Source organism: Camponotus floridanus, unplaced genomic scaffold (genome assembly GCF_003227725.1).
Source record: "Camponotus floridanus strain SB8 unplaced genomic scaffold, Cflo_v7.5 scaffold100, whole genome shotgun sequence".
In the NCBI taxonomy this organism is placed as follows: Eukaryota; Metazoa; Arthropoda; class Insecta; order Hymenoptera; family Formicidae; genus Camponotus; species Camponotus floridanus.
The window spans coordinates 27008-41180 of record NW_020229216.1 but is presented as its reverse complement, the minus strand read 5'-3'; the positions used below and the strand labels follow the sequence as shown (position 1 = coordinate 41180).

The following is a 14173-nucleotide window of genomic DNA, read 5'->3' as shown; positions in this document are numbered from 1 at the left end:
TTCAAATAAATAAATCTTTAAAAAATACATTTCTAAAAATAAATATTTAAAAATACGTTTTAAAATATACATTCGAATCTTTATAAAAAGGTTTGAGTCTTTGCTAAACGGGTTCGGATCTTTGCTGAGACATCATAATGTAAATCAGCTGATCAGTTGTATCAAATATTAAACACGCACAGTCATCTCGCAAAAAAAAATATATACTATGTATCAATGATTTAAGATAATTGCGATATGAATCACACTACCTCGCTTATACACGAATGCAAAAATCTTTCATTGTGTGATTGCATTTATTCTAATCATAATCTTGACGTGTTTATGCCACATATGAAAGGATATTCTAAACATAGTTATATTTGTACATATGTATATATGCACATGTGCACATATCGCACAAAGTTCTGACAAAGAAACGAGTGGTACGGATTCAAACTAGAAATGTAGAGCATATTTTGTTTATCAAGAGTTCCTAAATACAGTTGTCAAACAAAGCCACTGCAAGACATATCAATGAGCTCTCATCAACGGTTTTATCAGGCATTCTGTTGCATAAAGCAATTATTTTGCAAGTGAATATTACAGAGAAACCGATGGATTGTGCTATTACAGGATGGAGACGTTATATATTGGTTCAACCACCTGCGATGCTACTGGTGCTCGCTATGTCAATGTCAAGTAATCAAATCTTTTTACATTGACTTTTATATTGATGTAATGGCTGATATACATATATTTTTTACAGGTACTATCTTGACAGATCTGATAGTATACCGTACATGCATTGTAACATTGGGAATAAACAAAACAGAATGCCTGATACTTCACAATAATAGTAGCAGCGAGGAGGCACTTAGAATAGATACAAAAGTGCAACCACAGGCAAGTTTAATTCTGATGAGTAAATCCTTTGTTGAAAGTATTTTTCCTTCGCTCTTATCTTTGTTTCTGGGACCATGGAGTGATAAATATGGAAGGAAACCTGTTATACTTTCAGGATATATAGGTATACTCGTGTTCATGATTAAATTAAATGTTAAATATATATATATATATATATATATATATATATATATAATTTATATTTATTTAACATTTAATTTTTCTAGGTATATCTTTAAGTTATCTTCTGCTCTCTATAATGGCTAATTGGGAGGTTGTGCCTTGGTATTTTTTAATAGCTTATATCCCTATGGGTTTCCTGGGTGGTATAAGTATATCAATGTTAGCTTCATTTTGTTATATCACTGATATAACTAATAATAATGAACGGGCATGGCATTTGGCCTGGTTAGATGCATTAATTTCTCTTGGTTTGCTAGTCGGATTATTGTCCGGTCCGACAATATATAAAACATATGGATATACTGCTGTGTTCAGTGTTGCGACTGTGCTGTGTACTATTGCAACATTATACATATTATTTATTCCAGAGACCATACAGAGTCATACTTCTGTGAGTGTTTTGAAATATTTGTTAAATCAAATTGCAAATGCAAATATTTTTGATGCACTAAAAATTGGCATGAATTAATGTCATTCCTTTTATAAATAATAAAGTAAATAATCATTGCTTATTTATCTTTGTAGGGTATCTATGACATATTTGATTTTATACTTGTGAAAGATCTTATTAATACATGTATCAGAAAAAGAGATGGATTCGATAGAACATTAGTTTGGAGCTGCATAGCTTGTCTTACATTACTCTTAATTACCTTTGAAGGTACTCTTGCTATCGGATATTTATTTGCGAGTGCGCGACTTGGTTGGACTGTAAATCAGTTCTCTATTTATGTAGCTACAAATGTTGTGATAGGAATCCTCGGTACGATATTTGGTGTTAAAGTAATACGAAGATGCACAGGTATCATTTTAACATTTATGGATTTTATATTATTATATTTACTGATCATTAATAAAAAATTTATAAAACATTTACATTATATCTAGGATTTCCAGAGGCAGTAATTGCAATAATATCCGTTACATCGTCTCTTTGTACTGCCTTAGTGTGTGCTTTTACATGGCAATCCTGGCATATGTATCTATCAATAGCTGTAGGTATATTTGGTGATTTATCTCGACCAATGATACGTGCCATATTATCTAAAGCAGTACCTGAGAGGGATACAGGTACAAATCTTATCTTTTAATCTTAATAATTGAATAATTATTAAACATCAAAGTAAAAATATTTATAGATATATATTCAAATATGATTATTAATTTTTTTAACACAATCACATTAAAATATCTTGCAAGAAATATATTTTTACATCTATTTCAGGGAAAGTTTTCTCTCTAGCAACATTTCTAGAGACACTGTTACCATTTGCTGCAGCTTCCTTATATACTTTTCTTTATTCTCACTACATGCCGCCTTTGTATCCTCTGCCAGTGTGGTTTTTATCAGCAGTATTTTACGTCATAACAATTATAATATTGATATATATTCAGATATATATGAAACGCAATATTATATCTTTCACCCCAATAATAGAAGATAATGATTCAACTTGTTAACATTTATTGAACAAAATCAAATATGAATGTTTATTTCAAGATAAATGAAGTAATCAGCTGATAATGAAAATATAATATTTTAAAGCATATATATTAATAATATATGATATATCTTTTATATGTAGATATATAGATATACGTAGATATAGATTTAGAATTTCTATATCATATATACTTTCAATATATTACATTATATTTTTATATATAAAAAAAATATGATGTTATATATATAAATATAATTCCAATTGTATATAAATTTTATTTTGTATATATATATATATATATACAAAATAGAATTTATATACAATTGAAACAATATCATATAAAATAAATGTGATGGTTTATTTCATGGTCTGTGATCTAAGAAAATATTATACTCTGTTGATTATTTATTTATTATTATTCGAACATCATTAATTTCTATTACCTAATTGTAAAGAAATTTTAAAGAACATTTATTAATTAATAATATAGATTAAAATGATAAATAATTTATTTTTATACTATTTTGTAAAAATTAATATCATGTTTAAAAGAATATTGAGTATTAAATGATATGTTGGCACAAAGTAATAAAAGTTTTGAAAAAAAAATCATACAAAAAAATTTCCTTTCAAATATCTCTTCTGTTTTTCTTCTTTAAATATTAAAATATTGTTATTGTACCATCGCCGCTACTCTAATTGTCGAAATAGTCTATGCGATCACCTGCGTTATATTTTTGTTCTTTCAAGATTTTCAATAAACGCTTAACTGTCTGTTCTGTAGTCAATACAGTGTTGGTTTCTTGCATGTGTTTCAATCTTTTCTTAGTCTCGGGATTCTTGACCGTTTCACATACTATTTGAAACATATCTGTATCAACTGGTCCCGGTGAATAATTTAAGACATTAACATCGGGATTTTCTAAGGCAAAGACCTGTACAAAATCAAAAGATGCATTAATGATTAATAATTTGTTACAACAATATGATCTATTGCATATGTCGTATATGAAATACATTTAAAAAGTCATATATACATATTTACAAATACCTTGAAGAACATTTCTCGTGCTGCTTTCACCGAGCAATAATAACCACAAGCCGCATTCACTTGAATAGCAAAGAGAGATGTAATATTGATAACTACTTTCTTAGTATTTGTGCTTTCGTCAAACAAATTCATAATTACTGCGTTCAAAACAGCGGGCAGAAATAAATTTAGAGTATAATATTGTTTCCAGTAGTCTATGTCCAGCATTTCGTTTGTAAGTTTTGTAACATCGCCTATAGTGCCTACATTATGCACTACAACTACTCGATCAAATGCGTCGCGAGTGGTTTCTTTTAGACATCCCAATATAGTCTCTAGAATGACATGGAAAAAATACTCTTACAAAATTATCTCTCTAACATATACATTAGTGATGTACTTAATCTTAAATAAGAAAAAACAAAAAAAAAGAATTTTAACTCACTTTCAAAATCGGTTTTCGTCACTTCACCAAGATCCATACTAACAGTATGAACTGTTACTTTAGAAGATATATTTTTCGCGATTTCTTGTAAACTATTCAGGTTCCTTGCTAATAAAAGGATATGCGAGCCCTCTTGCAATAGCGGACCGAATGTTATTGCAATTTGACGACCGATACCACGACTCGCACCAGTTATCACCAAGAAAACTTTACCAGATAATACTTCAATCGACATGATGTCTTATATAACAAATTTACGGAAGTTAATTATTATCTTTAGATTTATAAATATGCTCTGCCGACAACTGATTTGCTTGCAATTCTTCCGTGATATTTTGTTGTTGCTCAGTTTCTGTGGTTACTTGTAGTACATCTGCCTTCAATAGATGAACTAATTCGCTGGCTGTTAGGGCCTGTATATGAAGAATATAAGTTACAGTTATTATAAGGCGAGATATATATATGTATAAGTTTACAGATAAGATGCTTGTGGAATAACTTATTATTTTGAAGGATTTAATTGAGACTAAACAACTTAATTTACTATTCAATTGCTCACCTGCAAATGGGGAGCTATATGTCGTATCAGAGGATTTGATGCTAATTCAGCTTCTTCCTCAGATTGGGGATTATTTCCAGAAGTAATTAGACGTGCAATGGAATCTTCTTTTGCTATTGACAGAGATGTTACAAGACTCTTCTTTGTTGTATCTCCTTGAAGAACTCTCAATCTAGAATCTATTACATTTAACAGAAAAAAGATTAAGAATTTATTATATAAACCAATGATGATAATCGTGAATTGATTATCTTGTTTGTCTCTTGTAATATTATCTCTACATTAATTTTTTCTCATTTATCTCTTATTTATCTCTCTCTCTCTCTTTCATTTATCTTTCTTCCATATCAAAGTGTTTTAAAAAAATTATAATAACTGTAAATTATATAATAACATTATCTTTTATGTTGTTTCAAAATAAGAATTATATATTTTTTTCGATAAGAGATGAAACAAAATATAAAACGAGAAGTAACAAGAATCTTGGAAAGCGAACACGCCTGTTTTATATATGGTATCTCTAACAATGAAATGAAGGATATGTCTTACAGAGTTTCTGTAGATATTGCTCCGAATCGGATAATCGTCGATGATATGTATTATTATCCAGAAAAGAGTCCTCAAAACGATCGTTTGGCGCGTTATCGTTGACTGCTGTTTGCACAGCTGTTTCACACCAAGGATCGTTGGTATCAGTCTTCATCTTACACTGCGTATTATTTTATATACGCCCCTCTATATCAGATATCCTTGATAAATTATGACACATACACACTTTCCTTTTTGCTATCAATGAGAACGTGAGGCTGGATTGGTTGTATCGAATAATAGAGATATGATAATTTAACGATGAAAATTATATCCTCAATTTATACTGTTTCTTAATCTGATGCAACTTTGTGAACTGATAAAAACATGAACTTATCAATACCAAGAGTGAATGTTGAAACAATGTTGAATAATGCTCTCCCGGCATTATGAATTTTTAATGGACATTCTATCAATTTCTGCATTATATAATATCAATAATACTATATAATATCAATTATAATTATTGAATATAAGAAATTATTCTAAAATATTCTAGAAATAAAAAATAATCTAGAATATTTTATTTTAAAATATTCTACATTATCTTAGAAGAATCCTTTAAGAGTGTCAAATAATTAGATAATAATTAGGCACATGTGTCTTGTTAAATATATAAATATGTATAATTAGATAATAATTAAGCACATGTGTCTTGTTAAATCTATAAATATGCAAATTCACATTTTACACAATGTTGTTTAAAGATAGAATACCTTTTTTATAAGCAGAACACAAGTTGTTTACAACTTATACTTTTAAATTATGAAAATTTTATTTGATAAAGGAAACTATCAAACATGAAAAAAATTTAGAGGAATATATTATTCAAAGAGATATATAGATTATATTGCAATAATTCCTATAAAAAAACAAGATATTTCTCTCATGATAAATGATTCTTTTTATGACCATATAAATAAATATTTTATCTTAATCTAACTAATATAACTTAAGTAATATCTTAATTTCATTTTTGGCTCTATGTGAAAATATGTGTGTGTCATGAAGATCTTTTTTATACACATTTATAGGTGATTTTATTTTTTTTGCATTGATAACAGATCACATTGATTGACAAATACAGAGAAGTAGTAGATTATATTACAGTAAAGGAGAAATATTGCATAAGCGACATTTTTCTATAAGATGCATTTGCAATATACACAATTCATTTTTTTTTTCAAATACATACATGAAATATAATTAGCTTGATAGATTCTCAAATTGTAGCATACAACTTTTACAAAATAACAAATAAACTTATATTTTATAAAAATTATAAAAAAATAAATAAACTTATATATTACATTTTATTTATAATTCACACATCAGAGCAATTCATATATATTTTAATAATATAAATCATATAACTATTAAGATTTATTTTAATTCCAGTATTAAAAAATATATAAATGGATATAATGCACTTTTTTATCATTATAATTATCTGATAATGGAATAAATATATTTTTAGCAATAATTGGAATACTCTTTTCTTACATGAAAATAGTAGAGAGAGACATATTGACTGATTCCCGGCTCTCTTTATAAATATTATATTATAATCAATTTTTATGAGATATAGTGACAAATACTGAATCAACATGTGCACCATCATATATTATAGAGTGTACATGTGCATTTGCACATGTACTCAACAATGTACAGCATATGAGAATATAACAGATATATTTCTTTGTATATATATATATATATATATATATATATATATATATATATATATATATATAGTTATGTTATTGCTATATTCAATAATGAAAAAAATGGGATACTATACATCTCCATTCATTTTCTTATGGACAAAAAAATCAATTTGTCTCTTATAAACAATTCTTTCTCAACTGTAAACTAGAACAGTATTTCCCAACATTTTTTTTTAATACATAACTCTTTTATGCAAGAAAATTGAAGATAACACAACTCTTCTAGGGAGTCTTATTTTTATAAATTTTATTTTCTCACAATATCTAATAATTTTTTGCTTTACTTTTTAGTATTAGTGAAATAAAACATTTCTTGTTTTATATATATGCACATATGCGCGCACATATATACATACACCCACATATACCCACATCCACATACATACAACAAAAAGATTTATTTAATAAATAAATCTGTATAATATGACAAATAATATAAAAATACTTTTTGTGAAAATTGAAAAACAATTATTAATTAATTTCTAACTGACAAATTAACTTATATATATGTTAAAATGATTTTACATATATACAAAAGATTATGTAATATGTAGATTCTATAAATGGAAAAAAAACTATATTATTTATGTATTACACAATTGTAATATATGTGCTTAATATAATACATATATAATCTATATTAATTATATATGTATTTAATGTACTTAGCTTGCAAATAATTATTAATTAATAAACTATTGCTTGAATAAATGTACTTTCGTAAATATTACATTTTTCTTATCTCTCTAAGAAAGCTGCATATTTGTCAATACCCTGAGTGAGAAGTACTGTTCTAGAATTACAGTTCTAGAATTACAATCAGTGTACATTAAGAATTACAATCAGTATACAAGATATTGTTCTCTGAAAAATATCTCTGACGGAATAAATATATGTATATATGTATAATACAATATACAAGCTATAGGAATGCATTTAGCTCACACTATTTGCTTATTGCAATACTGTGCTATATTGGTTATAGAAATATTCTTTCTCTTGATATAATATAATTGATGATATAATTAAGATTATAAGCTTAAGAATCAGCTGAAGAATCATTTTCTAAACCTTAAATATTGGCAATAAACGATATTAGTGCAACTGTTCTATACATACACACATACATATATACATACACATACATACATACATATATATTATATATGTATATATATATAAGTACTACTTGTACAATGTTTTCAATATCGATGTCTTACTGATTTAATTATGTTTTGAAGATACATAATAAGTCATAAAGAAGAAATGCACCTGATATTCATACAACAGATAATCCTTATATTAAAATCCAGTATTGTATGTGTTTTAAATATTTCCATCTTTTTTTACATATTTTCATAGTAATTATATTACACAATTTTCATAGTAACTATATTAAACAATAATTACATTATTTATGCATCAACCAAATATTCTTTCATGTTGTGTCAAATTCTTACTTCCAAATTTGATAAATTAATTCCCGTCAAATCCTTAAAATATGTAAAGTAAAAAAATTTCTCTTTATGAATTGTTTTAGGATTAGTCAAAATTTTAAGTTAAATTGAGATTACATTAAAGCAGTTATTACAACATTGAAAATATTATATATATTATATGAATTAATGTGATAATCATCTCTAGAATTATAATAATGTTTAAGTATCATCTATGTACTTATATTTGAAAATATGAAGTTAATTTGCATTCAGGTATACATCATAATGCAAGTATCGCATTCAAGTATACATCATAATGCTGGTATATTTTTTATCTGTTATTTTTTACCTATTACAGAGACTCTAGATATGTGTATACCATATATACATATATAGTATATATATATATATATATATATATATATATATATATAAATTTTTTTTTCATTTTAAATTATTTCTACATAAATTACTACAATCTAAAGATACGTTTTTGGGATAATCAAAATCATTTCAGCCCAAGCGCACTAAATTTAAAACAAGCGGTCAGAAGCGCTTGCACTTTACTTATATTTCTAAAGTTAGCATATCCCAAAATGAAATAAGGCTTCTTACTCTAGGCCGCCTTCTTCCTCTAGTTTGGATAAGAATTTCGGAACTCTGTAATTTGGTTCTACTTGACGTGTCATATCTATTAGGCAGAGTAATTTCTTAATACCAATGAATACACTGAAAGCATAGAAATGAATTGAATATTAGATTAATTTTAATGATGAAATATCTGTGACAAAACATTTTTATTTGTAACATGTATCCTTACATACTAGCTAATATCACATATGTTGCCTCAACAAAGTTATTAAAATGTAAAATAATTAATATTTTACCGTTTTCCTTGAAGCTTTGCATGTAAGGAAGCCATTTCATGTTTTGTGAAGAGATCAACTTCTTCCAATACATTTAACAGGTGATCAGGGGTTGACAAATTAGGCACATGAAGAACGGTATTAAATGCCGAAAGTATTTCAAAATCGTCTAAAACTTGTCTGCAAAAAAAATATATTGTTAGGAAAATAATGATTTAAAATATTGTTTTGTTTAACTGCAGAAAAAAAATTCTTATTTTACCTGCGACTAGAAGTGCATAAAATTAATAGTTTACGACCTGGCGGTGGTGACTTCTTTAATAGCACCAAAAGTGCTTGCAATGTCAGATTAGAGTATCTTGGTCCGATCGGACCATAATCTAATAAACGTTCTATATTATCAACTAAAATACAGCTAAGCTGTGAACGATATGCATCATCGAATACCTAAAATATATAAATACATAAATGATAAGCAATTATTTTTTGGCCCTGGTAGCATGTGTTAAACTTTAAGGTAAATTTGTAATATCTATATATAAGTAATATAAAAGGCGAATTATTTATTACCTTCCGTATAGAAAGACATTTTGCAGATTCAACAAAACCGACCATATCATCAGGTGTACAAACTTTAACGAATGGGAAGTCCGAATTCTTTGCAATTTGTGCGGCAAGTGCCGTCTTTCCGCTATTTGGTGGTCCTTCCAAGAGAACAGACACAAGACCAGATCCCTCTGTCGCTCGAGCTTGTTGAATGCATAGACTGCCATCGGCAAGGATTTCAGCTACTGGCTTACCCCAATTAATAATTCCACGTATTAATAATTGACTCAGTGTTTCCATGCTTGTACCAAATGCCTAAAAATTGTTTAATTATATATTTTTCAAATTGATTTGATATAACAATCATGTCTAAGTTAAAATTAAAAGCAAATTTTATTTCCTTAAAAGTAATAACAAATAATAAAATAATAATAATAGTCTTCATTAATTGTAGAAAAACAATGTTTATTCATCAGAAATATATAAGTGAATGAGAGTACTAGTAATAACTAAATAACACCAGCTTCTCTGTCCAGTATATAAATGGTTTTGCACTAACTTACCGGTTTGACATCATGTTCTAGCGCATGAAAAAAATCACTTTTAGTGATCACAAGCTTCTCCATCGCGGCTGGATCAACCTCCACTTTGCTGGCAGCTTTTATTAATCGATTCATAGCAGTGCTTTGTGCGGCTCTGACTAGGCCTTCTAATTCCGCCCCGCTAAAATTCTTAGTTTGAGCCGCCAATTCTTTTAGATCTACATCAGAAGCTATCTTTTTATAATCTCTCATTCGCGCTGTGTGAATATTAAGAATCTGGTATCGCCCATGTGCATCTGGTAAGCTGATCTCCATTTGCAGCTTTAAAAATAGAAAACTTATTTAGAGTGTGAAATAACAGCAAATATTATCATAAAATAATTATATCAAAAATGAAGAAAAAATAAGATGCAAAATCAAATTCATCTAAAAAATTCTACAATATCTTGTCTTACAAATCAAATTGAATATTATATTCATATGAATATTATACATATTTTTCAGATATTAATAATAAAAAATTGCAGTCATTCAATATATATTCAATTTTAACAATTTATTATGAACAAAAATCACTTCTAATGACTCTAAATTTTTCCATCACAGCTGAATCAATCTCTACTTTGCTGGCTGCTTTTATTAATCGATTCATAGTGCTTTTTGCGGCTCTGATCCTCTGATCCTCTAGACCTTTTAATTCCATTCTGCTAAAACTCTTAGTTTGGACAATTTTTACAGATTTGTATCAAGGTGCTATCTTTTTATAATCTCTCATTCGCGCTGTGTGAATATTAAGACCCTGGTATCATCCATGTGCATCTAGAACTGATCTAATTTTACCTCCAATCGGCCAGGTCTTAACAAGGCTTCGTCGATCATGTCTCTTCTATTGGTCATACCAATAACAAGAATGTTATTTAATTGTTCAACGCCATCAATCTTTGCAAGTAGCTGATTAACCACTGTGTCATGAACTCCTGTATTTCCAGCAACACTACCTCGAGATTTACAGATAGCATCTATTTCATCAAATATGATTATATGAAGTCCACTGTTTGGACCGAGCTAAAAATATATAAAATCTCTTAAATAAAATATATAATACATTAATTCGTTTTTATACAATGATGAAAATATAATCTTATACAATTGATGTGGTCCTTATACGGGCTATGACGTGGCTCTTATACAACGAAAAGTTCCCAATAGCTTATTGGAAACTCTTCGTATCATCTTTATTTTATCTTATTTTCTTATGAAGAAAATATTTCCATCATTATTGCATGTGTTATTTCAAATATTTCACTTTTAAGAGTGGCGATTATATTACCTAATTACGGGTGACAAAGCAATCAAAATATTAAGGATACTGATTTGAATATCTTCATTAAAGAATACTTGATTGATGCATAATAATATATAATTATTGTTTATTATAGTTACTATGAAAATATGTAAAAACAAGATGAAAATATTTGCAATAACATGCAATACTAAATTTATATATAAGGATTATCTGTTACATGAATAGATGTATTTTCTCTCGCTTTGTATAGCTGCACGCGCAGCCTGACAGAGTTTATAATTCACGTGGCAGTCAAAATGTTAAGTACTAAATTGGAAGGACTTTCACACAATCTTTAAGTAATAATATTTGTGTAATAAAATATTTAAAATATATCATTTCCTGTAAAATTTTCTGTATAATAAAACGAGTTTAATTTTTATTCATGTCTTCCATAATCAGTTAAGTCCCTTTAATACATCAATGCTTAAAGATTTATATTGGCTTGAATATTCTAATTTAGAGCCATTTCTTTCCAAGTTATGTATAAAAATCTTAATTTAAATATATATTATATTTAAATAATTTTTTGAAATTATTTACCCTTTTTTCTTCCTCTTCTGCATCAGCAAACAATCTTCTGATGTTAGCTTCACTTTCTCCAACATATTTATCCAAAATTTGTGGGCCATTTACAATCTTTGGTTCTCTTGCATTTAACATAGTTCCTATTTGTCGAGCCATTAATGTTTTTCCTGTACCAGGTGGCCCATACAGTAAAATTCCTTTTACATGTTTGCAACCCAATTGAGTGACAATCTCCGTTGGAAAGACGCGAGATGCAAATGCTCTTCTGAAAATGGCACTGAACTCCTTATCTAAACCACCAATACCCATTTTCTGGAAGTCCCAGTCTGGATTAATAATGGCCTGGCGAACAGCTTTTCCCTTAGCTTGCCCAGTGAGATTTAAGCTTGAATTTTCTGCTTTTTCAAATTGTATTAAGGTGTCGCCTAAGCAACGACCCATTTTAGTCTTTTTGGGCATTGTACTTTGGCCTGAACTAATAGCCGATAAATCAGCAGCCTCCAAACTTTTGACAACTAATCCAAGCAATTTCTTATCTTTAAACTGAAATGCCAGCTGCTGACCCACGGTGAATGCCTGGCCAGAAAATTGTAACAGAAATTCCTTGGCCATTTCATCTGTATTATATGGCTCCAAAGTAACTCTGAAAGAATATATGAACATATTAACAACAATAATAGGAAAAAGCCTTCAATACATAGAAGAAAAATATCCTCTAATTTATTAATAAACTTTTAAATAAATGAAAAATATTCAGTATTTAAAAAATATTTTATAAATGATAAAAAGATTCTTAATTATGATATAAATCATCTAGTAATCATACGTTTTTTTCTGCAAGAAGTCAGCTTCCAAAACAATGTTGCATAAACATTCTGTATTAGAGGTTGGATCAAAATGATATGGCCGAACCTCAATCTCTTGATTGAGAGACAGTGTTGCCCACTTTCGTTGAGGCAAACTGAAACCAACTGTACCAGGTGGAATCTCATGATGTGTTTTCACAGTAAACACAAAATGATAATTTGGTGCTGTAGTCACCTCAATGTGCCTGCAACAAATAATGAAAAATATATATATATCATAAAGGCAAAGACCAAAAAAGAAAAGAATACTAAGTCGGAATCTATAAGTTTATATAAATTTATTTGAAGAAATATATTTGAAGAAATATATTTGAAGAATCTAGAATAAAAATGAAATTGTTAATTTCAAATTATTTATTTATTATTAAGACAAACAGATGTATATATACAAATGTATTAATAGATATAAATTAAATTAATATAAATATCCAATTGTATTGAATTCTCAAGGCGATTTATCGCGATAAATTCTTACTTGACATCGGGAAGATCGTTAGGATTGACAATTGCACAATTTGAGAGACTGAGCTCATCTGTAGGACATCTCACTGCTTTCATCCGCTGAAAGAGACAAAATTATGTTTTTTCACATTTCATACGAGAAATGGAACGCGTGAAAAAGCTTTGCAAGGGGAAGTATTGATGAATTTTCAAGGGGAGGAAGCGAAGAAGCTTGCGATCTGTAAGAAAACATTCTCGTCTCGTGAAAATTCAAGAGAATGATTCATTTGTGCGGCGAAACATATTTTCGAAATTGCAGTCGTCGATTCGTTTTCGCGGTTCGTACTCACCATCATGGATTTTTCTTGGATGGAAATCAACAGACTCTGATCGTACACTAAAACACCACTGATAATAGAGTCTCCGCACCCTGCACCTCACCTCTGATATTGATGTAGAAAGCTACGGTCATGCGCAAGAGACAAAATGTGAGAAAACAACTGGTGTGAGTATATATGTACGGTATATATGATATAATCCCCTCGACTCCTGCGTGATGTTTCTAATTTTCCTACGTGTATGTTTCTAATTTTCCCCGAAAGCTATTAGTCATCACTAAATTTCATTTAAATTATACATTATAGGACCTTCTAATAATACATTTTCATTTTTACGCAACGAGATTCACAAATTTGATTTTGATTCACAATATAAAATAAATATACATTTATATATGTG

General features: G+C 28.4%; 4 protein-coding genes across 4 annotated transcripts; 1 reads left to right on the top strand and 3 right to left on the bottom strand.

Moving 5' to 3' along the window:
- The first annotated feature begins 156 nt into the window (after nt 1-156).
- On the top strand, nt 157-2604 carry LOC105257967 (proton-coupled folate transporter). The gene is made up of 6 exons (XM_011268942.3): nt 157-681; nt 749-1009; nt 1113-1459; nt 1594-1870; nt 1957-2139; nt 2294-2604. The coding sequence occupies exons 1-6, from the start codon at nt 597-599 to the stop codon at nt 2527-2529; spliced, it is 1389 nt and encodes a 462-aa protein (XP_011267244.1). The 5' UTR covers nt 157-596; the 3' UTR covers nt 2530-2604.
- A 585-nt stretch (nt 2605-3189) lies between these two features.
- On the bottom strand, nt 3190-4261 carry LOC105257969 (sepiapterin reductase). The gene is made up of 3 exons (XM_025409819.1): nt 3989-4261; nt 3565-3878; nt 3190-3448 (listed from the first exon to the last, which is right to left on the bottom strand). The coding sequence occupies exons 1-3, from the start codon at nt 4221-4223 to the stop codon at nt 3209-3211; spliced, it is 789 nt and encodes a 262-aa protein (XP_025265604.1). The 5' UTR covers nt 4224-4261; the 3' UTR covers nt 3190-3208.
- Nucleotides 4207-5466, bottom strand: LOC112638323. The gene is made up of 3 exons (XM_025409823.1): nt 5097-5466; nt 4548-4726; nt 4207-4401 (listed from the first exon to the last, which is right to left on the bottom strand). Exons 1-3 carry the CDS (start codon nt 5248-5250, stop codon nt 4252-4254), a joined length of 483 nt encoding a protein of 160 aa, XP_025265608.1. The 5' UTR covers nt 5251-5466; the 3' UTR covers nt 4207-4251.
- A 3282-nt stretch (nt 5467-8748) lies between these two features.
- LOC105257970 (vesicle-fusing ATPase 1) lies at nt 8749-13905 on the bottom strand. The gene is made up of 10 exons (XM_011268945.3): nt 13786-13905; nt 13470-13555; nt 12955-13179; nt 12144-12771; nt 11096-11320; nt 10277-10576; nt 9738-10028; nt 9430-9614; nt 9189-9347; nt 8749-9030 (listed from the first exon to the last, which is right to left on the bottom strand). The coding sequence occupies exons 1-10, from the start codon at nt 13789-13791 to the stop codon at nt 8913-8915; spliced, it is 2223 nt and encodes a 740-aa protein (XP_011267247.1). The 5' UTR covers nt 13792-13905; the 3' UTR covers nt 8749-8912.
- Between the last annotated feature and the right edge of the window lie 268 nt (nt 13906-14173).

Coding starts and splice junctions, on each gene's coding strand:
- LOC105257970 (XM_011268945.3), bottom strand. Junction 12,772..12,954: donor GACTTCTTGCAGAAAAAAAC/GTATGATTACTA, acceptor ATATTCTTTCAG/AGTTACTTTGGAGCCATATA. Junction 11,321..12,143: donor CAGAAGAGGAAGAAAAAAGG/GTAAATAATTTC, acceptor ATATATTTTTAG/CTCGGTCCAAACAGTGGACT.
- LOC112638323 (XM_025409823.1), bottom strand. CDS start 5,250: ATGAAGACTGATACCAACGATCCTTGGTGTGAAACAGCTGTGCAAACA. Junction 4,727..5,096: donor GCAATATCTACAGAAACTCT/GTAAGACATATC, acceptor TAAATGTAATAG/ATTCTAGATTGAGAGTTCTT. Junction 4,402..4,547: donor ATATAGCTCCCCATTTGCAG/GTGAGCAATTGA, acceptor CTTCATATACAG/GCCCTAACAGCCAGCGAATT.
- LOC105257969 (XM_025409819.1), bottom strand. CDS start 4,223: ATGTCGATTGAAGTATTATCTGGTAAAGTTTTCTTGGTGATAACTGGT. Junction 3,879..3,988: donor GACGAAAACCGATTTTGAAA/GTGAGTTAAAAT, acceptor ATGTCATTCTAG/AGACTATATTGGGATGTCTA. Junction 3,449..3,564: donor CACGAGAAATGTTCTTCAAG/GTATTTGTAAAT, acceptor GATTTTGTACAG/GTCTTTGCCTTAGAAAATCC.
- LOC105257967 (XM_011268942.3), top strand. CDS start 597: ATGGATTGTGCTATTACAGGATGGAGACGTTATATATTGGTTCAACCA. Junction 1,010..1,112: donor TATACTTTCAGGATATATAG/GTATACTCGTGT, acceptor TAATTTTTCTAG/GTATATCTTTAAGTTATCTT. Junction 1,871..1,956: donor AGTAATACGAAGATGCACAG/GTATCATTTTAA, acceptor CATTATATCTAG/GATTTCCAGAGGCAGTAATT.